The 25,694-nt window shown below is 33.6% G+C and overlaps 1 protein-coding gene across 4 annotated transcripts in view; it reads left to right on the forward strand.

Moving 5' to 3' along the window:
• The window catches only part of ppp1r16a (protein phosphatase 1, regulatory subunit 16A), a 47,168-nt gene that overhangs the window by 17,264 nt on the left and 4,210 nt on the right, over nt 1-25,694 (forward strand). For 2 of the 4 annotated variants that reach the window (XM_073918296.1, XM_001334437.7), the window contains exons 3-11: nt 6,716-7,213; nt 8,230-8,300; nt 11,318-11,463; nt 12,132-12,235; nt 14,056-14,180; nt 16,119-16,244; nt 16,622-16,697; nt 16,778-16,907; nt 21,748-21,910. In XM_073918296.1, the coding sequence (XP_073774397.1) occupies nt 6,967-7,213; nt 8,230-8,300; nt 11,318-11,463; nt 12,132-12,235; nt 14,056-14,180; nt 16,119-16,244; nt 16,622-16,697; nt 16,778-16,907; nt 21,748-21,910 (1,188 nt within the window). In that variant the 5' untranslated portion in view covers nt 6,716-6,966. The remainder of the gene's footprint in view (nt 1-6,715; nt 7,214-8,229; nt 8,301-11,317; nt 11,464-12,131; nt 12,236-14,055; nt 14,181-16,118; nt 16,245-16,621; nt 16,698-16,777; nt 16,908-21,747; nt 21,911-25,694) is intronic. The other 2 variants (XM_073918297.1, XM_068224737.2) reach the window with 1 other exon arrangement.

The raw sequence follows: 25,694 nt of genomic DNA on the forward strand, positions 1-25,694 counted from the left end.
GAGTAACAGTATTTAGGTACAACAATTAAATAATCAAATGTAAAATAACACATGCATACAGAAGTCAACATGTGCAGTGGATTAAAAGTAATCGAAATCGACATTAAGAGACTATAATCGATATTTTTTTTCAATTACTTACTGCATGTGGAGTCATGTGACCTCACTCTATGAAGACTGATTTATACTTCTGCGTTGAACTCACGGGTGTGGTTTTCTCAAAAAATGAAACTACATGTCAGAGGTTTGCACTACATTGAGGATGATTGGAAGCTGCACCAGAGATGCCTTGAGACGGCATATTTTCTAATACAATAAAATTATTATTTACATTAAAATATTTGTGGGCGAAGCAGTGGTGCAGTAGGTAGTGCTGTCTGTCACCTCACAGCAAGAAGGTCACTGGGTCGCTGGTTAGAGCTTCGGCTTAGTTAGCGTTTCTGTGTGGAGTTTGCATGTTCTCCCTGCGTTCGCGTGGGTTTCCTCCGGGTGCTCTGGTTTCCCCCACAGTCCAAAGACATGCGGTACAGGTGAATTGGGTAGGCTAAATTGTCCGTAGTGAATGAGTGTGTGTGCATGTGTGTGTGGATGTTTCCCAGAGATGGGTTGCGACTGGAAGGGCATCCGCTGCGTAAAAAACTTGCTGGATAAGTTGGCAGTTCATTCCGCTGTGGCGACCCCAGATTAATAAAGGGACTAAGCCGACAAGAAAATGAAATGAAATGAAAATATTTGTTTACAGAAGATTCAATAAATGCAATATCTACACAGCGAAATAAACCTCCAACTTATCCAGCATATGTTTTACGCAGCCTGTGCCCTTCCAGCTCACTAGGAAACACCCATACACTTTTACACACCCACACTCTTACACTAGGGACAATTTAGCTTACCCAATTCACCTATAGTTAGCCTAGTCTTTAGACGTGGAAGAAACCGGAGCACCTGGAGGAAACCTAGGCCAACACACCATGCTGCCCTGTTTTCATCTTTTAATATGAAAAATATTGAAAACTAATAACTTTTAATGTTTTAAAAGGTATTTATTATCATTTTTTATAAGAATAAAGTGTACATTTTAGGCAACGTGTGTTTTAATTTCAGTTGTTCAGCATTGATGTTCAATAAGTAATAATGTGTATGTAGATAGTGTATGTATCAGTGAACTATGATTAGTAAAAAATAAAATTAACAAACAAAAAAATCATTCATTAATCGTAGTCGAGTTAAAATGTTCAATTAATCAAAATTTAGATTTTAGGTCAAAAACTATTCAACAACATCCATTCTTGCCTAAAGAAAATTTTGAAAAACTCTTTTGATTCACCTCAAATGTTGACTGTACAGTCTTTATTATAATCTTTGTTATTTGTTTACAAATGTTATAATTTGTAGAGCCTAAATGGTTTAAATTCTCTAAAAAACTTGCCTAATAACAGATCTTAAAAAATAATTTCACTCTCTTAGGGTTGAAATTTGTTCTAAAATGTGTTTTTGGTTAATTACAATCCCAACTGGACATTGCGGATCCTGCGACGTGGCTATTTTGGATGTGCATTTTGCGATATTGATGCTGAAGCCAAATATTGTGCTGCCTTAATTCAGAATTCACCCTTCAGTAATTTCTTATATGGACATTATGACGTACATAGATGGTTTAAATTCAGTGTATTGTAATAATAAAAATGCACAATACTCATATTGAAGGCACTTCAAAATACATTGAATAATTATTTATTATTGAAACTTTTAGAGTGCCTTTTTAAGAAATTTCAGAATTCACTAATGTGCAACATTTGTTCATCACAGCAACAAATGCTTGAAGACTTATTAGGTGAATTATTTTTAAAAATTAACCTTTTGCATATTAATCAGGTCTACCACATTGAATTCTGTAACTACATAGGCCTTTTGTTTATAAATGTACAGTAAGGTTTCATTTAACATCAGTCCATTTAACTGAAGTCAATGTTACAACAACTACAAAAACATGTATTAATTATAGTTGTTGTTCATTTCTTAATGTTTAATAATGAATTAAAATCAAAGGTCATAATCGTTTAAATGCAGTTAATAGCTAATAAAATTCAGTTGTATTTTTAAACATTATTCATTCATACATTTTCCTTCAGCCACTGTGCTGCCTTTTTTAAATGAACTTTATCATAGCTTTATCATAGCTAAAGCTACATTTATACATAATGAGACCTTCTTACCTATTGTAATTTATTTTCCTTGTGCTATTTAATTTGCTTAAATATGTTTTTACTCTGAACGTGTATTGAGTAAAACATTAAATAAAGTATTTTTTGGTTAATATATCTATCAAAGTAATCATTGGAGTGAATTTATTTTGATAATATCTTATATCATGATAAAGGCTTCTGCAATTTTTCAAAACAAGGAAATTGGACACGGGCAGAAGCCACATGTCCCCAGTGTTTACATCTGTAATGGGGCTTATTAGTTATATATACAGTATATGCTTATTTAAGAATATAGTATTATATAGTACATAATAAAGTATAAATAACTAGGCCTAATCATAAAACAGTTCTATTAAACTGTCAATCTATATTTTTTACAGTCATACTAGCCTTCTGTTTACAGTTAAAATATATTTATTTTGGGTAAATATACTTGCATTTTGAATGTCATTTGCACATATTCCATCCTGTCATGTGGATAACAATGTGCTACTAAAGTAAACACATTTAGCATTATAAAGGTTAACGATTGTGTGAAAATAGCACAATGTAAAACAATATTTAGTCGAATGATGAATACTAACCCCCACCCATTAGTTTATCTACAGGTAAATAATAATACCCTTCAAAAACTTTTGATTTTATGTTTATTATATTTATTTATGAGGTATTTCTGTGAGTGACAATTGATAAAATGAGTTTGCACATTATAACCAAGCACATACAAACGACATTTTCCTCCTCTTTGCATTTCACCTCTGCTCTAGCTCATTTCCATGTTTTGCATTCTAAAAAAACAAACTAATGCATATTCACCATGAAAAGCATCACTCTGTGTCAGCTTATCCTGCTAAACAATTGTATTAAATTTTTTTTCCAATTAAAGAAACACACAAATGATGAAATATTTGGAAACATTTGATTTCTTATTTATTATAATAAACTTAGTGTACTAAATTTAGACTACAATACAAATATTTGAATACATTATCAAGAGTGAGACATTGTGTGCTTGCGAATTACCATGTCCACACATGTTTATGTCATGACTCATGAAGTTGTGAGTTTATATAAAGAAATACAATGTTGCAAAATAAAATAAATAAATGTAGTATTTGATTAAAAAGTTTTATAGAAACTATAATAGATTTTTCATCAGACCAAAACTAACCCGGTCTAAACTCCGGCACAGAGTTGCACCTCGCTTACACTCTGCTTAATACGCACAAGAGAGCAATAGGCAAATATCTTTATATATGAAAAAATGTAAATATAAAGGATATATATAGTATATAATAAGAATAGATATAAAATATAAATATAAAGGATTAAAATATTACAAAACATATTATTTTCTAGCCTACATAAATATGAAAAACCATTGCTTATATGTCTTCTTCATCTCGGGAGGCTTTTTCAGTTCATTCATAACAATTTGCTTTTGTATAATGTTATTATTATTAGCAGTATTATTTATTATATCCATATTTATATTTGTTTATTAAAAACAAGCTTAGATTTGGCCACCTGTCAGGTTTTAGACCATATGGGGCACAGCATGTGTTTTAGGATATAACTCAGGTTTTTGAGCACATTTTCCTAATATTATTCATTTATTAGTTTGCTGGAAATTATAACTGAATTTAGAAATAGTTTTGAAATGAATATTTGCGCTTAACAAACAAAAGTATTTATTTATAGACTAATTGATGTCTGTGCGTAAAGGTTTCCCTATCCAAGAGCGAAAGTGAAAGTGATCCATTATCTTTCATTCTCACGCAGTAGATGCTCTGTTTAACAGCTTTCTGTTAAAAAAAACTGTTAACTGTTAACTGTTTGCTTGTGAAATGCTCATTTTTTCCACTTAGACTTACTTTGTGTCCTTTAAATAGCGAATGCGCTCTTGGCGCGACGCAGCTGACTCTTAAAGGGAATGGGAGATGAGATTCTAATTGGTTTATTCTCAAAACACACCTATAACTCATTAAGAAAATAAACTCAACCCTTTTAGAACATGCGCCACGGCGCAAGGCTGATTTCCCGTCCTTAAATTAGCAAAAACGCGTCCTGACACGCCCTGAAAGCGTTTGCGCCCTGCGTTTTGCGCTCTGCGCATGGACCGTCAAAATAGAGCCCATGAAGTTTGCACTGAAGTTTGCACTGTTTTGTGTTGTTTTTGAACTCAAATAAAGCCTGAATTTATGTTGTGTGTAGTTTTTCTGTAACATTTTAAAGACTGTAAGGGTCTGTGTGTTGACATATGTTGCATCTATCTATTTATTTATTTTATATAATTGTTGACAGTACAGTAGGCTATTTCACACTATCATTGATTTGCAGTTATAATCAAATTATGTTCGTAGAAAGGTTAGTAATGGAAAGTTATACACAAGTATTTATGAGTACAAAGCATCTGTTTTGTGAGAAGTGCTTCTCATATGATGTGAACAATCTGTACAGCTTTACTTTGACGTTTTGAGCGAGAATGATGTCTACTGAAACTTTGTCGAACACCACGTCTACCAAAAAGGTACCATTGGTACCATTTGACAGTGGAGACACAAGCTTGATAAAGGTGACCCGTACCAAACCGTACTGTACCGTACTGTACCACTCAGTGGAAATAAGGCATAAGCATGATGTACTCACTTTCAGTTGTTATGGTCTTTTTCTATACAGCTGATATTTTATTTTTAATAGCCAATGTCTGAAACAAAGTTAATATCATAAATGTGTCGTTTCCTTTGTTTTAAAAGCAGTTCCATAGAATGACCCTTTCTGGGTGGTCAAAATATTTTGAAAGTCCTCATGCGAATAGCTCAAGTATTAAGATATCTGAATACAGTTTCTTTTGAAACTGCAAAAGTAGATTATTTCAAAACATCTTCTTTCTTTAAGTGCTAAAAGATACTCAAATGGTGAAGTTGGCCAACTTTATCTTGCTTTCCCTAGGCTCTATATATATATTTTGTATTTTATAGAATTCTGGAAGAAGGAATTATGATGGTTTTAAAGAGTTGGTTCACTCAATAACTTTATTAATTTGTCTCTAGCATTCCATTCCAAAACCCTGCATTCATCTTTGTAATACAAATGAGGGGTTTTTAGATTAAGGCTTAATCCCAATTCTACCCCTTAGCCCTTACCCGGAACCCTCGTTTTGCGCTATTTTGTGAAGGGGTAGGGATGTCTCAATTCTCTTTAGCTTGAAGGCATACGCCTAAGGGAAAGGGCTAGATAGCCCTCAAAACTAAGATTTTTCAGGACCACACTCGAAACAAAAAGATACGAAAGTTTCCCAAAATACAACGGCAGGATGGCTGCACACAGTAAGTCAGGAGATGCACAAATTAATATTTTTTGTCATTATTATCAATTGTTACAAAAAAACAAGCAAATGTTTTAGTATAATCATAACTGCGTTCGTGTTTTACCATCATGATTTAAAAAAAAATTACAAAAAAAAAACAAAACACCAAATTTCGCCATCTTTAATCCCTAATAATAATTCCTGTATAGTAGTCCCACAACATACGTTCACATCTGTCACTCATGACACTCGTGTTAGAAAGGTCTAGTGGCTGGGAATTAGCTTTTCACAGCAACTGGTCCAACGGTAATGTTTTCATGTGTTTAGATGAATAAGGAAACGGTATAAATTTACAGTACAGTTACGATCTTATTGCAACATTATATCATTATGAAAACATGACATATGCCTTAAGTGATTTCCTGAAGATAAATAGCCAAAAAAGAATGCGACTGGAATAACTAGAGCAACCATGATCGTCGATCTTATTTGAATAAAAGATAACGATGACCAGAGTTAGGTGTAATGCATTCCACATTACACGTTACTGTAATCTAATTACATTTTTGAGTAATGCAGTAATGTAAAGAATTACATTTTAGATGTGTTATCCGATTACAGTTACTAAAGTAAAAGAAAATGTGTTATGTTACAAATGTAATGTTTAGAAGAAAAAAAAAATCTTCTTTTAAATCACATTTTCTGCTGCAATGTCAGTTAATAAGCATGTTAAATTGTAAATAAAGCTTTTAAAATGCTGGAAAACACAAGGTGAAATAGTGCTGAAATAGCTGCTATAAAGAGCAGCTGCTTCTTCAAGTGGAAATAGAGACATAAAAAAAAGAATAGAATTGGGATTGGAGAGCTCCGTCATATTTGACAGAAATGGCCTCAACTCAAAGTTCAGAAGAATACCAAAAAAAAAACCCAACAACCTCAAAACAGACCATATGGCTTCAGCAGTTCAATCGCAATATCATCAAGAAAACGCTTTTTTTGCGCACATAAGACTTTATTCAAGTTTTTTCTTCTCAGTGCAAGTATATATTTTGGAGTGAACTAACACTTTATGAAAGGTGTAATTGAGTTATAAGATTGTCCATAGTGAGCGGATAAGATTACATTAATCTACATTAATCTGACATTAAAACCAATTTACAAAAATGGACACTTAAATGTTCTTCTCTTTCTTTTGTAGGATTTTCACTCCTATAAAAAAAATTCTTAAGAATATGGTTCATCATTGGCTTTCATCTGCATCTCTGCATTATCCTGCTGGATCTTGTGTTTGTTTGCAATTCTCATCAGACACTTGAACATTGGAACTGCAGATGTGAAGGAGTCATCGAATGCGTATGATAGGAGACCAAAGACAATCCGACCAGAAGCCACAGTCCTTGTGGTGTACGACTGGATTGGGAACACTTTAAAAATCTTGACTTGAAAGATATGGCAGAGCATGGAGAGCTGCTAGCAGAAATGGCATCTATTGGGCGTCTTTCAGCCACAGAGCGCCTGAAGCAGGCGCAGAAGAGACGGGCACAGCAGCTCAAAGGCTGGGCTCAGATGGAGAAGGACAGTGCCCGTGGTCACAAGGCCGACCACAAGGGAGATGGGGTGAAGAAAAGCAGAAGGGTGACCTTTAACTCCAATGTGATGCTGTTGGAGGCTGCTGCCAGGAATGATATCGAGGAGGGTAAGAATAGAGTACTATCACTACTGCACAATAATAATGTAAGAAATGAAAGAAGAATAAATAAATTGGTTATTACATTCAGTACTCTGCCTTTTACCAGTTAATTCAGAATTACATTACATTATGAGTTATATCATGAACACTATCTGACAAAAGTCTTGTTGTCGATCCCAGTTGTGAGAGCAACAAATAAAAACTTGACCTTCTAGTTGATTAAGAAAGTGGCAGAAGGTAGATTTTTTTTTGATGAATCATCAGTTGAACTGCATCCCAATCATCACAAATAATGCAGAAAACCTATTGGAGCCCGCATGGACCCAAGGTTCTTATAGAAATCAGTCAAGTTTAGTCAAGGAAAAATCATGGTTTGGGGTTACATTCAGTATGGAGGTGTACGAGAGATCTGCAAAGTGGATGGCAACTTAACAGCCTGAGGTATTTGTGCTGCCCATTGCATTACAAACCACAGGAGAGGGCTTATTCTTCAGCAGGATAGCACTCCTTCTCATACTTCAGCATCCACATCAAAGTCCCTGAAAGCAAAGAAGTTCAATGTGCTGAATGATTGGCCAGCCCTGTCACAAGACATGAACATATTTGAGCATGTCTTGGGTAAGATGAAGGAGGAGGCATTGAAGATGAATCCAGAGAATCCTGATGAACTCTGGGAGTCTTGCAAAAACACTTTCTTTGCCTTTCCATATGACTTATTAATAAGTTATTTGAGTGATTGCACAGATGTATGGATGCAGTCCTCCAAGCTTTAATGGAATCATATAAAATCTATTTTTTTTCCCGCTGCATCATAACTTTATATTCTATACTGTAAATTATTTCATTTCAATTATTATTACAAAGTGACAAGACTTTTGTCTAAGCAAACTCATACCTTACTGTCCTAATTAAATAATTAAAAATCAAGGCATGATCATATTTTATTTTGGTAAAATAAGCATAATCTAGAGGCCTTTGCTATCCCTTTAATGTCATAACTTTGTATTTATGTCTTTTGGCAGTAAGACAGTTGCTGAATAATGGAGTCAGTCCAGACCTTTTCAACGAGGATGGGCTCACTGCTCTACATCAGGTACACATTCATTGACATAAAGGACACTCTTTCTTTCACACATAGACATGCAATTTGCATATATACAATTGAAGTAAGAATTATTAGTCCCTCTGAATCATTCGCCTCCTTGTTTAATTTTTTTTACCCAATTTCTGTTTAAGGGAGAGAAGATATTTTCAACACATTTCTAAGCATAATAGTTTTAATAACTTATCTCTAATAACTGATTTATTTTATCTTTGCCGTGATAACAGTAAATAATATTTTACTTGATCTTATTCAAGACACTTCTACGCAGCTTAAAGTGACATTTAAAGGCTTAATTAGGTTAACTAGGCAGGTTAGGGTAATTAGGAAAGTTATTGTTTAATGATGGTTTGTTCTGTAGACTATTGAAAAAAAGTTAGCTTAAAGGGGCTAATAGTTTTGTCCTTAAAATGGGTTTTAAAAAATTTAAAACTGCTTTTATCCTAGCCAAAATAACACAAATAAGACTTTCTCCAGAAGAAAAAAACATTATCAGACATACTGTGAACATTTCCTTGCTCTGTTAAACATAATTCAGGAAATATTTTAAAAAGACAAAAATCAAAGGGGGGCTAATAATTCTGACTTTAACTGTATATGATCATTGAATTATCACCTAACCTTGAACCGAATTTATCAAATTGTCAAACAATTTATGTAGACATTATAGAATTAAGCACATTAATTAAGACATTAAGAATTAAGACATTAGGAATACAGCAAAACATTTATTAAATTAAGCTGTTAGGAATGGCTGCTGCATGAAATAAATATAAGAGCAATATTAAGTGCTAACATATACTCTCAGCCCTGCCCAACTCTTCACAATGACAAATCTTTTGTCTTCTTAAAGAGAGAATCAATTTGTTAGCAAGTTATGTTTAATTTCCATTACTAATTGATGTAGATTTGTGACAAATTTACATGTTGGTCTTCACTGGCTGGCTGCCCACAACAATATTATGCACTGCCTTTATATAATTAATTGTTTTGGTAACGCATTACAATAAGGTTTTATTAGTTAATATCAGTGAATGCTTTTACCACAATGAACAAACATTTATTACATTATTTATTCATCTTTGTTAACATTAATAAGTGACAATAAAGTGTTTTTTTTTGTTCACTTTAACTCATTGTACATTAATTACTGTTAACAAGCACAACTATCAATTTCAAATAATGCATTAGTAAACTAAACTAGAATGAACTGTGGTTAATAAATGCAGTACAATCATTGTTAATTCTAAAAACATTACGTTACACTAATTAACCTTATTGTAAAGTGTGACTATTGTTTTTGTCATTGTCAACATGTTAGGATCATGCCAACATGTATTCTCAGAAAAAAGCATTTTTACTAAAATTCCCATTATATTCACTGTTGTGTATGGAATATCTTGCACATCTGCGCTTTGTATGAGATTTTACATTTTTTCTAACTCTAACATTGTATTTTTGCAATGTTGCCATGTCCACGTCAATAGGCTCTAGGTATAACATAAAACAGTCCTGATTTACAACAAAAATTCCAGAAATGTTTTTTTTTTTAATACAATTAAAAATATGCAGAAAAGATTTTTCTTTATATTTTTTAATTGACAAAAGTAAAACAAAAGATTTTCGGTTAGCAAATTAATTGTATTCTGGAAACATTAAATAATTTAAACTTTGATGGCTGCAATGCAACTCAAACAAATTGGGACAGAGGCAAGTTAAACGTAAAAAGGTAATAGAATATTGTAAATTGAATTTATTGAATGGGATAGCCCCTTGAGATGAATCATCTCATTTCCGAGGGGGTCCCATTAATATCCAAATTAAACAAAGCAGTCCACAATAAGTAGGGTTATATGCACACAGACTTTTTTTATTTAGCCAGCCCCAAAAATCGCTGCGTTCAAAATCTGATTTCCTTAAAAAACAGCGATCTTCACTGCCTGGCTGATATACGATATAAAGTGGGTATCAGACAAAACAAGAAGCACTGCATTAAATTCATTTTTCCAAATAGATGCTTAGGTCTATTTAATTGATAATATTTGAAATACATTACAACACCAATGCTCTAAAAGGAACCTTAAGAAATTGAAAATAGTCACATAAACCTTTCACTGGAAGTTCATGATTGGCTGAAAAACACTAGCTGTGCATATAGCCCATTTGAGATATATGCTGGGTGCATGGTTGGAAATAAATGAGCATCTCAGTCTTTGCAAGTAAAGCATGATCATGGCTCATTATTTTGTGCCAAAAGTAATGTAGGAATTGTCAAACAAATTGGAAAATTACATTTATTCATGCAAATGGTTATTAGATCAAGTCTCATTTAGCATGTGCTACAGCCAACTAGTTTAGTAGGCACACAATGGATATGCTTGACTGGCCTTTCTGCAGTCCAGATCTATCTCCCATTGAGAATGTATGGCTCATCGTGTAAAGGAGAACTGACTGTTTAGTTTTGTATCAAGGCAGATTGGGCAAAATATTTTGCTATTAAAACATTAGCATTTTGTATTATCAATTTCCAGATGATTAAACATTGTGTTAAAATGAAGAGACGGCATTACATGCCTCTGTCCCAACATTTTTGGAGTGTTTTCCCGGCATCAAAATTAAAATTTTATAATATATCCATAATACAATTAATTTGCTCACTAAAATCACGGGGATTTTTTTCTTTGTACATTTGACAACTAAGTTAAAGAAGTTGATAAGTTCAGGATAAATTTGAGCATAGAATATGCTTATCACCCTTGTAAATCACTGAATTATGTGTGTATACAGCAAGTTATAAATCTACTGCTAAATTTTGCTACTGTCTATTTGTAACCTAAAAATGTTGAATAAAAATGCTAAATTGGCTTATCTATTGGTCAACCACACTAGTCTAATTGTTGATTGTTGTTTAACTACTTGGTTAGTCCACTATCTTTGCTCATTCATTTCTGCTGAATCAGTAATTCAGTTTTTATTCAGCAATTCATTAAACTTTTGTGTTTTTACAGAGCTGCATAGATGATTTTTTGGAGGTAGCACGCTGTCTTCTGGATGCAGGTGCAAATGTGAATGCGTGTGACAGTGAGCTGTGGACCCCTTTACATGCAGCGGCCACCTGTGGACATACTGACCTTGTCCAGATGCTGATAGAAGCGTAAGTATAAATGTATTATTCATTTATTATGCCCATCTAGTTTGTCATAGCAACCCTCTAAACACAGCTTGGCCATAGAAATACCATTAGCTAGTAAACTTTTGTTTAGTTGAAATATTTATGAATAATTTGAAATAAAACATGTATTATGAATTAATCAGAAATGTGCTCTTAGCAGAATGACAGCATATTATGAGCCTAAATCATAACTAATCGTTAATAAACAATTGATTTACAAGTATTTATACAATTTTTATGATAGAACTAACTTATTGCTAGTTAGTGCTCATAAGTAACCATGTTATCCGTGTTCACTTGAACGTGTTTTTCTGACAATAAAAGTTGAGCGCCAACCAATGATATTGCAGATATTTGCATTTCTCCCACCGACCACTAAATGAAATGTCAGCTAATTTTAGCTACAATAAAGGTGGTTTGTCAAGCCCACTCACCTGTGGGAAGTACAATCAGGATTGCAGTTTTTTCCCTGGAACATGAAATGTTTATAGGAAATTGTCTGGTGCATATGGTGGGGAAGTGTATGCTCACTTGTGTGAAACATAAGTTTTGAGGGTTGCATAAACTACTTGAATTATTTAGAACGGCATAAATTGTGTGTTTTAATAATAGTGTGTGATTATCGACTGGTTTGGTTTAAATGTGTTCAGGGGTGCAGATCTGTTGGCGGTGAATGCAGATGGAAACATGCCATATGATCTGTGTGAGGATGAGGCTACGTTAGAGCTCATCGAGATGATCATGGCAGAGCAAGGTAAGGATGACTGAAATATACATATTTCTAGTTTCATTAAAAAAAAATGTATGGCCAGTTTTAAAGAACTCTTAATATGCATTATAAAAGGTCATATTTTGGATTTTTGGTCTCCAACAACAGACTAATATGCATGCAAGGTCAAAAACACTTTCGTGTCCTATAATATGCATTTTTTCTAGCCTAATTATCCCAACCATTCTTAAATGATTTGTTCAGCAATTCCTTTGTGTGATGCTAATTAGGGCTGTGCGATTAATTGAAATCGTATTAAAATCGCAGTTTAAACATGCAAAATTACTAACTTTACCCTACAGTTTTTTTCCTCGCTCCAAACCCAACTGATACATCTCCCGCAATATGCTATTTGAACCAATCATAATGCATAATATTTCTAATAACTGATTTATTTTATTTTTGCCATGATGACAGTAAATAATATTTTACTAGATGTTTTTCAAGACACTTCTATACAGCTTAAAGTAACATTTAAAGGCTTAACTAGGTTAATTAGGTTAACTAAGCAGGTTACGGTAATCAGGCAATTTATTATATAACAGTGGTTTGTTTTGTAGATTATCGAAAAATATATAGCGTAAAGGGGCTAATAATTTTGTCCTTAAAAAGGTGTTTAAAAAATTAAAAACTGCTTTTATTCTAGCCGAAACAAAACAAGTAAGACTTTCTCCAGAAGAAAAAATATTATCAGACATACAGTGAAAATGTCCTTGCTCTGCTAATTATAAATTGGGAAATATTTAAAAAAGAAAAAAAAAACTGTAACTTAAAAGAAGAAAAAAACTTAGGACCCTTTTTAGGTTAGATTTGTTTATTAAGAGCATGTAGATACAGTAGAATTTTATATGAGCAGGATTTTTAACCCTTTTTATGCTAGTACACATTCATAAAATATGTTAGTTATCAATATATTAGTCTTAAGACAACCTATATTCTAGTGTGCTCCAAAACAATGACAAAATCCACATAGAATACATAAACATTTAGAACTTTATTGTAAAACTCTAGTATTTGATACATCATGCCCACTTCAAGATGCTAATGCTTTTTGCTGAAATCAATCATTTGTTCACATCAAAGAGGGTTAGCCTAAACAATTGAAAATATAAGAAAATAGTAAATGGTAGCCAAGCTATGTTGATCTGAACTTGTTATTTGTTTTCAAATGTCCTGTGCACAACACAGCTCTATGGCAAGCCCCCATGTGGAAAATACATTGTACATAGACAGTCAGTATACATTAAATGAGGAGATTCAAAGGCAAAATGGGTTACACATAATTTACATTTTTATTTGTGGGATACAAACAGTGTAAATCAGATTTTTTTTTTAAATGGAGGGAATCATGTCTGGTTTTGTGTTAGTTTCACTTGAACCACCACAGCATGCAGGTGTGTTGTGTTTCTTCCCAGAGAAACAGCAACACAGAGTCGATTAAGAGTCGGCATGGACCACAAACATATTGGACCCATTTGAATTTTGCAAAAAGCTGTGTTTTAAAGCAGAGAGAAAGGGCAAGTCAGAATCAGTAATACAGTTTGACAGCTAAACTATCTTTTATTATGGATACTTGTTTAAAAAGTTTACATCTTAGTTGTGTTTCAAGGGGAAATCGGTATAATGCAGGCTACTTGTCACTATAAGAGGATAGGCTAAACTAAATGATAATGGCATATTGTCAATTGCTCTATTAGCATTTATACATTAATTTCATAGATTGGTTTTAGTCAGTAGTCACTATACTTAAATTGCGATTTCCTTAACAGTTCACATAAGTCTATTGTCTGCATGTTTGTATTTAGGGATTACTCAGGAGAAAATTGACGAATGCCGTGGAGCCAAGGAGAGGGTGATGCTCACTGACCTTCGAGAGATGGTAACAAATGGAGCTGATCTGAATGTGAAGGATGAGCAGGGAGCAACTATGGTAAGATAAAGTGCAGGCAGACAGGATGATCATTTATTAGTGTATTTTCGCTGGGGGAACATGAACGGTGGTGTAATTTCAGGGTGTCCATAGAATCAGTACAAAATTTATTTAAACAGTGACATTAATAGATTATTTTATGTTGGCTTTTTATTTCAGACTAGGGCTGAACAATATACTATTTAAGCATCGATATCACAATGTGTCTATCCGCAGTGGTCACATCACAAAATTTTATTATTTATTAAATATGTAAAGACAAACATATCATTTCAATATTGTTATTTTAGCTTTGATCATTGTTCAATTTCTGTAATCTATTTTATCAGTGTTAGACTCCCAGAAACTCCCATAAACCACAGTTTTTTTTATTTATTTAGGGTCTGTCATATTTATATTTCCTTGTATTCTATTATATTTTATGCAGTAGCGCTGCAGAAAAAAGACTTGATCATCCTAGTCAATCTAAATCAATGAGCTTTTCAAATCATATGTTGAAATTATATTTGTATTGAAGTGTATATCGCAGCAAAACAAAATATCGCAATGTCAGATTTTTCCAATATTATGCAGCCCCATGTCAGACACCTTTTTTAAGTTCCATAAACTGTATACAAATTCTGGAACGCCTCTGCCCGTTTCAATTTTTGCTTTAGCTTCTCCCCATGTTTCAGTGCACAGCAGTGGCACAGAACAGAAACTGAAAGCAAGGTGTGTTTTTATAGATTTGTAAGATTGTTCAGCATCTGTGCAGTTTTTTGTTATACAAACAGTTTACAAAATGTTATGGTTGAGCTGTTGGTTTCCTTTCTAATGTTAATTTTAATGCTAATATAGTTTTTGCAGTGTCTGTTCCTCATCACATTAAAGCAATTTCCTCCAGTGAAAATGTATGAGTACACATATATGAGTGCTTTATGGAACAATATAATACTGTTTTGTATTTTAAAAGGACATACAAACCATATAGGCATGCGCTTAAATGTTTTTAAGATGACAGACAGAGGTCAGTGCATATTTTGAATGAATCAAAGTGATTAACTGAGGTAGTCATAATCTGGGTCTTAATTTAATACAAAACATGTAATATATTCACCTGTACTGCATGTCTTTAGACTTGTGGCGGAAACCGGAGCAACCGGGGGAAACCCATGCAAACACAGGGAGAACATGCAAACTCCACACAGAAATGCCAACTGACCCACCCGAGGCTCGAACCAGCAACCTTCTTGCTGTGAGGCGATCGCACTCTCTAGTGCGCCACTGCGTCGCCCTAATATTATTTCTTCTTCTTCTTCTTCTTCTTCTTCTTCTTCTACTTCTTCTTCTTCTTCTTCTTTTTCTTCTTCTTCTTCTTCTTCTTCTTCTTCTTATTATTATTATTATTATTATTATTATGGTAATAGTAATAAAAAGCATTAATGACTGAAGTAATAATTTCATTTGAAATTACATACAATAAGAAAGCAGTTATAATTTTTTTTAAATAAATATTTAACAATTTAACTTTTTTTTTTAAAAAAAGTTTGACCTCCAACTTTTGACTTTAAGTGTGTATAAATTGAGGTAAAAAATCTGCTTTAAATCAGACAATTGTGAGCTGGTTGAAAAATGTATTAAAAATTAACCATTCATGCATAGATGTTTGTATTATGATTAAGATTAGCGCTACACAATGTATCGAAACTTTAAAACAAAAAAAGGTTACATCAAATTCGCACCAACCCTTTCTACCATTCTCACTTTCCTCTCAGACAGATCAAAGATTACAATGGGCCACTTTGGCCCCCATGCCCTACTAAGGATATCACTGGGCTTGAGAGTCATGTTTGGGGGGTGGAGGGGGGGGGGGGGGGTCCAGTACTCAATAAAAAGTTTGAGAACCACTGATTTATAATATTGCAAAGTCTAAAAAAAACGTGTGGTTTGTTTCTGTAGTTGCATGTAGCAGCTGCTAATGGATACATGTCAGTCGGGGAGCTGTTGCTTGAGCACAGGTTGTCTCCTGATGAGAGAGATGCTGATGGCTGGACACCACTCCATGCTGCCGCCTGCTGGGGACAGGTGAACACTGACACATTTAGTTACCAAAGTAGCCTTAACATTCCATCTTTGTAAATACAATTTTTTATTTAATACTTTACAGAAAACAGGTATATTTACTTTGTAGTTAATATATTTATAATCCCATTATGTAAATGCACAGTAATTAGTTTATTTTTATGTCATTATTCGGATAACTATTATTTTTTTAACTGTACAACTAATTCAAAGTGATTACTGAGTATATCTTGCCAGAGCATGTGGATAAAGGACACTAGGTTCATGGCTGACATTTTCAATTGTTTGTTTTATATTTTCTGACCTGGCCTTCTATTTAGTGTGCAATAAATAGTATACAGTTATATATAGTAATAGTGGTTGTCTATCTGCTCCTGTAGATCCAGATGGTGGAGCTGCTGGTGGCTCATGGTGCAAGTTTAAATGCCAAGTCTGAGTTGGATGAGACACCTCTGGGTAAAACGCATCTTTTACAGTATTTGTAATCAGAAATTTCTGGACTGAAGGCTTCACAACGCTTTTCTGTTATTTTGCAGATGTGTGCACTGATGAGGAGGTCCGGGCCAAAATGATGGAGTTGAAACATAAACATGATGCCATTATGAAGGGTCAGGACAAACACAAGAACACATTGCAGAGACGGGTGTCCAGCACTGGCAGCAGAGGGTGAGTACTCAAGAGGACAGTCAAATAAAGCATTTTAACAACTAGACGTTGGCCGTTATAAGTTTCTGATGGTATGATAACCTTGGATAAAAATATCAGAGGCGGCAAAGTGGCGCTGTAGGTAGTGCTGTCACCTCACAGCAAGAAGGTCACTGGTTCGAGCCTCGGCTGGGTCAGTTGGCGTTTCTGTGTGGAGTTTGCATGTTCTCCATGCGTGGGTTTCCTCCAGATGCTCTGGTTTTCCCCACAGTTCAAAGACATGCGGTACAGGTGAATTGGGTTGGCTAAATTGTCCGTAGTGTATGAGTGTGTATGAATGTTTCCCAGAGATAGGTTGCAGCTGAATGGGCATTCGCTGCCTAAAACATGTGCTGGATAAGATGGCGGTTCATTCCGCTGTGGCGGACCCAGATTAATAAAGAGACTAAACCAGAAAAAAATTAATGAATAAATGAAAAATATCACAGTTTCACACAGTTTCGGTATCACGGTATTGTGATTATTGCTCTAAAATATGTTCTTTTTACATGTTTGGGTAAAAAACTAAAACTTTTCCCCCTTTGAATACAATAAATCGTATTTCTAAGAAACATTTAAAATATTTTGCAAGTGTAAACATGTCAGGCTAAATATTTAAAATAAATAATTGACTTCTGCTCTTTTCATTAGTTTCAAAAACATAGATTTCTTGAAAAGGGCATCTTTGGATATATTTTTCTGCTGGAGATACTGTTGTCCTAAAAAAACAAACAAAATAAACATGTTAAAAAAATCGTACATATACCGTATGAACGGTATAACAGAATTTCTTTTGGTTTTAAATCTTTGACTTTTCCAAACCACGGTTACCTTGAAACTGTTCCTATGCCTATGTAACAAAACTGTATTCCATAGTGACAGTGACAGTTTTTAAAAAACATTTTTTTTTTTTTTTTGTAGAGATGTACTAAAAGTGAAAATTCTGGGCTGAAACTGAAAACCCAGGGTGCGTTTCTGAAAACCATCATTAACCAATTAAGGTTGCAAGTTCCATTGTTACAAACTTGTATGCCTACAACTACACCTTTGGAGCTGTAGTTAGAAACATAGTTCCTAGCTGTGTTGTATCCCCAGTTATCCCCCATGCCCTGTTCGTTTGGAACATTCTGACATTTAAACTGGGAATCAGCACTCTTAGGTGTAATTTGATTTTAAAGTATTTTTACAGTTCAATTTTAGCGATCTTAATGTTTACAATTGCAATTCCTTTGCAGTGCACTTTGGAAACATTGATGTAATTTTCAACACAGTCGTTGCTCATGACGAAAGCTATAGGTGACCTATTATTTAAAAGCAGAATTTATGTTATGTCTCCAAAGCTTGTGAAAATAAAAACATAGCATACATTAATCATTTAATTTATAGTAGGTTATTTATTAAGTATTTGTGCTGTATATGACATCGACCTGTTGGTTAGAACATTTCTGCAGTGGTTTGCATGTGTAAAATTGTAAAAGTAGACTTTTCAATTAGTAAAAAAAAAAAAAAAAAATTATATATATATATATATATATATATATATATATATATATATATATATATATATATATATATATAYACACATAYATATATATATATATATATATATATATATATATATATATATATATATATATATATATATATATATATATCCTACTTAATAATTATCATTATCATCATTAATATTAATATTATTATTAAAGTAGGATTTTTTACATTTCCTAATAAATATTAAGTTTAATTTCTTAATAAATAGCCTCATTATTTATTTATATGATTTATATATGAGATTAGAATACGTGTTAGCTTTTTGTAAGTGATTTTATATTTTAGAATAAAATGTGGAATGTTCTCAATAATATTTGTAAAGGAAACAGGCCCTATATGTGCTATTTACATAAATTTAAATTAATATGAAAAACAGGTGCATGTTTTTACCAAAACTATTGGATTTTTTTAATGCATGTGTGTGTAAAACAGTATAATTTGCACAAAGAAATAATGGGGAATAAAATAATGGAGAAGTTGTTACCACCACGTTTGGAGCATCATTATGGCCGTTTTACATTATAACTAATGTGGTTCAAATGATAGATCTGCGTCAGAGAAACTACTGGTTTTGTGTAACACTCGTCACTACATCGTTCTTTTCCTAACTGATGCATCGTACTATGATAGTTCAGCCGCGAGTTACGTAGTTGTTTGCGAAATGCACACCAGAACCCAAAAAATTTAAAAAAAAATTCTTATTTTATTAAATAATATTTTTGTTGTTGACTTTTTAAATATAAGTTAACTAAACAGTAAATTTAACATTTTAGAGTGGGTCGTGGGAACATTTTCAGTGGGTCGCGAAGTGTGTGGTAAAAAAACAAAAAAAGTTAAATTTTTAACTTATTTTGCTTATATTGAACTTTTATTTTGAAATACATACACGAGAACCGTACTGTTTGACATGTGATATTTCATTTAATTAGAGCAATAAATATGTCGAATCGCAAGTACGACCCCAAATATGTAAAGTATGGATTTACATATATTGACAACAAAAAAGGCTCAAAACCTCAGTATGTCACCTTAGTTTATCAACCTTCTAAATTAAAACAACGTTTAGGAAACAAACATCCCAGTTGCAAGGACAAACCTGTGGAATATTTTTAAAGGTGACTCCAAAAGCTGAGGGCATCACAAAAGTGCCTAACATCTTCATGTTCAAAACAAGTACAGGCACTCCGCACATCTTACTGTGCTCACCGTGTAGCAAAGGCCAACAAAGCCCACACAATACAAGAAGAGCCAATAACTGGTGATTTATTACAAAAATTGTTTTGATTGTTTTAATCATTTTACTTCAGTTTGCTTTAATTGTTCTGTTCAACAAGATCAGTGTTAATGTTTTATTAGCTGTTCATTTAGTTAATGGTAACTGAAATTTTCCTTACTCTAACCTTTGTTTACTGTATTTGACATGTTTATCTGTAATATTTCTAGAATTTTTTTGTTAAATACATTTTTTTTTTATTGACAGTAATAAAATATTTTTATTTGTAAGTCTTGGTAATTTTCCTATGATTTATCTGACACTACTTGTGTATGTTAACAAATAAATACAAATGAATTATAATTCCTAAAATTATATTATAATTCCTATAAATTTGGGTCGTGGCTTGATGACCATGTAAAAATGTGGGTCCCACGGCCAAACCAGTTAAGAACCACTGACTTAGATTGTACTGATTTTTCATAAAACACAAATGCACATTTGTGACACTGGACCACAAAACCTTATGTTAAAATGTTATAAAAATGTTAAAAGTCTTGGAAAAAGTCTTATATTACAAAATTTTAATTACATTGTATGGGTCAAAATTATTGGTTTATGTTTTATGCCAGAAATCATTAAAAAATTAAGTAAACATGTTCCATGAAGATGTTTTATAAATTTTGCTCTGTAAATATATTTAAAAAAAAAACATTATATCTAAAACTTAAATGGCGAGGCATTGTGGGATCAAATTACTGTTCAATGTTGCGTAAATCAAAAAAATTGACATACCGTGAAAAATTATAATAGGCAAAAGGGAAAGCTTGTCCCCACATTTTGTGCATTTTCAAAGAATACATAAACAAAAGATTCTAAAAGATGCGCACACTGTATATAGGCTATATTTATATGCAGTTAAAAAAAAATATATATGTATATTTATATATATATATATATATATATATATATATATATATATATATATATATATATATATATATATATATATATATATATATATATATATAAAACAGTTCTGTCTGGTTCTCAAATCTGATTGGCTGATAGCCGTGCGATATTCTGCAATATCAGAACTCCTACAGCCTCTTTACCCTTTGTGTATGACCCCGCCCACATACAGCCAGCAAAAAGCAGACACTACAGATCTATAGTTTAAATGATGCTTGCTCAACTGTTTAACTGTCAGCTTTGATTGATTTGAATTCATGATTTGAATCCGGAAGAAAGTAGTTCCTCATACAAAAGGTTTTTTGAGACTCTCTATGTTTGATTTTGTTTTTATATACACAATTATGTTGTCAAACTGTTGTATAAGCGCAATATCACACTCGTAGCAGTGCGATATATCTGTATATTGGCACTGGGGGGGGGGCATGAAGGCACACACACCTCCCACCAGTGCCGATATACAGCCATATCGCACTGCTACGAGTGTGATATTGCTCATATATATATATATATATATATATATATATATATATATATATATATATATATATATTAGTGATGTCAATTGATTGAAAAAAATTTACTAATTAATCACACTTTTTTGGAAAATTAATCACATGTTGAACACGTTGAACACAACAGGAAAAAAAAACCCGGCAACTGCGTTAATTGCGTAATTTTTTTTTAACGCATATATATACATATACATATATACATACAGTTTTGTTCATTTAAAGTGTGTGCTGCATACCATTGCAAACTTTGAGTCGCGAACCAAGAGTATCACCCCCCACCCCCGCCAACATTGTAAAGCGTTTTGGAGTGTAGACCATACATGATAAAAGCCATATATACAAACAAATTGCATTACAAATCAAATCGTAATTGCAATATCAGTCAGGAAAAACACAGAGGTCTAATTGTTAGATTAGGTAGATTGAAAATAATATAATAAAAAAAATATATATAGCCTATTTATGTATTGTGTTGTGTCAAAACACAAAAAAAACATAAACAATTTTAACTTTAACAAAACTCTTTGGCAATGGTATATGAGCTCTTCTTTGTGTGCTTTTTTGTTTGCAGAAAAGTAGTGAGGCGCAGCAGTGTGAATGAGCGTAGCAGTCTCTACCGTAGAGAGCATCAGAAGGAAGCCAAGGTGTGGCAGGAGAGAGGAAGACAAACAGAAGCCTTGGATGATGATGAAGACAGACAAACAGATGCAGAATTAAACCTGCATGCTTCACTGGTGAGAAATGTAATTATTTAAGGCCAGTTGTAAGAAATGTGACTACCATAGTTTTAAAGGGATAGTTTACAGAAAAAAAAAGCTTTTATTCACTTACTCTTTACTTGTTTCAAAGCTTTATGGGTTTATTTTTCTGCCGTGAGAAAAGAAGATATTTTAAAGAAAGCTGGAAACCTGTAACCCTTGACTTCCATAGCATTTTTTTTTAGCTACTATAGAAGTCGATCGTTATAGGCTTTCAGCATACTTCAAAATATTATCTTTTGTGTTCAACAGAAAATTAAACTCTTAAGTACATCTTAGAACTGAGGCAAATATGATACGCGATACATAACCGAATTTGTCATGTATAACCAGTGTTGAGGGTAACACATTACAAGTAATACTATTATTTTTCTGGGTAACGAGTAAAGTAGCGCATTACTTTTATAAATTAATATGATATTATAAATTCAAATAATGTTAGAGTTACTTTTTAAATATAACATGTATCCTACGTTCATTTATGTCAAGAAATACCCCACACTATTCTGAAATAGATCAAGCCTGAACAAGGTCAGAAAAAGTAACACAAAAGTAACGTAACGCAACTTTTTTGGAGAGTAACTAAAAACTCAGTAACTCAGTAACGTGCAAATTTTGACAGCCCTAATAATATGATATGCCCCTTGATTCAACACAATGCAATTAGATGCAATATGATGCAGTGGAATTTTTTTGAAAAATGTTTTACCATTTATCAGTTATAGTAGCTGACAAATTAGAAAGATTAAAACATTACAGTCTAAAACTGCTCTTTAAAGAGCCCATATTATGGGTTTTTGAAAATTCCCCTCCATGTAGTGTGTAACACAGCTCTAAGTGAAGTGAAGTATCCAGCTAAGGCTTAAATCTGTAAGAATACAGTGTTTAAAACGGTTGATTCATCTATAAAAGAGTCGACTCATAGTGCTTCAAACGAGTCGCCTTGATACCGACTCATTAGGTGTTCCGCCATGACGTACGAACGAAACCAAGTTATTCACGTGCACGCGCAAACCCGGGAGATTTCAAACCTGAAGCCCCGCCCTCTGACGCAGAAACCCAGACACACACGCACACCCACACACCCACAAACACACGCACACCCACAAACACACGCACACAAACATGCCGGTCGATTGAAGTCACACTGCAGATGGACATTATATTGAGTCTCTACCCAAAGATGAAACATCAGCATTATAACCAAGCAGTTGGAAACTTCTGGAAGCTACATGCTACAAAGAATACTTCATCTGAGTTTGTTAAAGGAAGGATCAGTAAAGAGTAACTGATGGACGTCAGGATGGGTTTCTTCCTACATTTCTCAAGTGTAAGTATGTGCGGTTAAAGTTGTTGCCTCGTTTACTCTTGCTTGCAAATGTATTTAGTTGTGATTTGTTACTTGTAACCGCGTGTACTGTATCAGGTTAACTGGATATTTTATCTTATCGCGTGCAAAGTCACGTTAAAAACGCGACGCGTGCTGTTTGTTTATGGAGCTCCGTGCTAGAGTTCTGCTCCCGCGATTTATTCGGAAATTTATTCCCGCGCCGCAGAAATCTGGCGCGGGGACAGCCGCGGGAATAAATTTCCGAATAAATCGCGGGAGCGGTCGGTAACGGGTTTAATTTGGGACGGGAGCGGGCTGTCTAGCAATATCACAGATATGCGAATTAGAAAGAGAGAGTCTGCGTGGTGCTTGTGTGTGTGTGTTAGTGCGCACGCGCTCGTATGAGAGAGAGAGAGAGAGAGAGAGAGCGAACGAACGAACGAACGAACGAGCTTTGTGCTGTGTGTGTGTGTTTATACCTAAACAGACAGCTTGGCTGTCTGGACTGTATACTGGGTGATTTTTGGTTGTGTTCTCCGCTCCGGGCCGGGGACCGGGCGCGGCGGGCAGAAAACGGAGCGGGTTTTCAGGCTAAAACCTGGCGGGTGCGGGCGGAAGCGGGAGCGTTGTCATCCGGAGGTGTGTGTGTGTTTTTGTGTGTGTGTGTGTGTGGTATGGCGAGTACACGACTGTCTCCTTCGTTCGGTTATCCGTGGCACTATCCACTCGCCATAGTGTGGCAGCTAAAATCCACGTTTAAATTGCTGATTAGCTATTGGCCATTTCCCTCTCTGACTGAAGGCAGTCGACCAATCGCGACAGACTGTCATCGGTCCAATCAGCGCAGATTAGCTCCGCGCTAAGGAGGGGTTTGGGAACAAATGAATCACTGGACGATTCATACAGGAGTCGCTGGGATAATTAGCTAAAAATAAATGCAGATTATAAGACCATGAAAGTGTTTTTTGACCTTGCATGCATATTAGACTGTTGTTGGAGACCCTTACAACCAGGATATGACCCTATTTCATGTATAATATGGGCTCTTTAAAGCATTAAATTCACAAAGTCATAAAAAAACGCATTAAATAAAGATAAAGTTTTGCTACTTTGGATATAAAAAACATTTAATAAACTCACATTGTATTTGACATATTATTTACCCATTATATACCAATTATAGTTACTGCTACCATAAGAAATATATGTATATGTACATTTATGGTCTACAGAGGTTATGTTCTACAAATGCACATTTTAAGTATATTGTGCCCTTATTATTTTGAACTGTTTAGTCAACATGCATGCAGTAGTACTACTTTCATTCACCCATTTCTGATAGCTAAATTAATATGTTTGCTTGACTTTGTTACAATTATAAATCAAATGTATACCTGTCTGTCTGTCTATCTATCTATTTTTACAGATGTAAATATGGCACAATGCATCATGGTTTAAATGCTAAATTATAACTTTTTTTTTTTTTATAAAGATTTTAGTTAATATTTAGGTTGATAGCATTTTAAATCTTCATCCACAAAGAAAAACTGATTATATCTTGTATGTTGGTGAAACATGTCTAAAGCCAGGGTCAGATCACACTATTTCGGCACAATTTCCTTGATGTAGGGTGTTGTGAGGAGTCTTAAATGACAAGTGGGCGTCATGAATCAAGATTCAATTATTCCTTATCATGTAATGTGGCATATTTCACGACAACTGATACAATGTCTGTGATGCCTTATGACACCATCGCAGAAAGTCTAGCATGTTTAGTTGGACAATAGGAGTACATAATTTTTCTCAGTTATATCCACGATGATGCCGTTATGGGTGGGTCTTGGGGGAATAAGATCAGTCATTGGTAATGCAAACTTGAAGTACTTTCTATAAAATTTTAAAATGTTTAAAGCAATTTTATCTGAGAGACTGGCACAAATGTGCAGACATCTCTATTCTCAGAATGAGTTTTGAGTTCTTTTATACTTCCAACCGAGTTTGTTCTTTCGAGGTAGTCTGGAAACACATTCAGTGCTGCTAATACATTGTAAAAGCCTGTCTTGCTTATTCAAATTACTCGATTTAATTAAATTATAACTCACCGGCAATGGATGAATTTGTCAATAAATATAGATTTCTCTGATACTGTGAATTTTTCACTTTTATATATATATATATATATATATATATATATATATATATATATATATATATATATATATATATATATATATATATATATAATTTTATTTATTTATTATTTTTTTTGAGCCAGTCTACTCAACCCTGTGGTTATAGTTTGTTATGCTCTGTGGAAAATAAGGATTTAATTAATGCTTCACTGTAATTGTTGTATTACAAACCTCTGTCATATATGTGCTTTTATTATAAAAGGATATATATGTTTGATTTGATCAATGTCATTAGAAA

Source organism: Danio rerio, chromosome 12 (genome assembly GCF_049306965.1).
Source record: "Danio rerio strain Tuebingen ecotype United States chromosome 12, GRCz12tu, whole genome shotgun sequence".
Classification (NCBI taxonomy): Eukaryota; Metazoa; Chordata; class Actinopteri; order Cypriniformes; family Danionidae; genus Danio; species Danio rerio.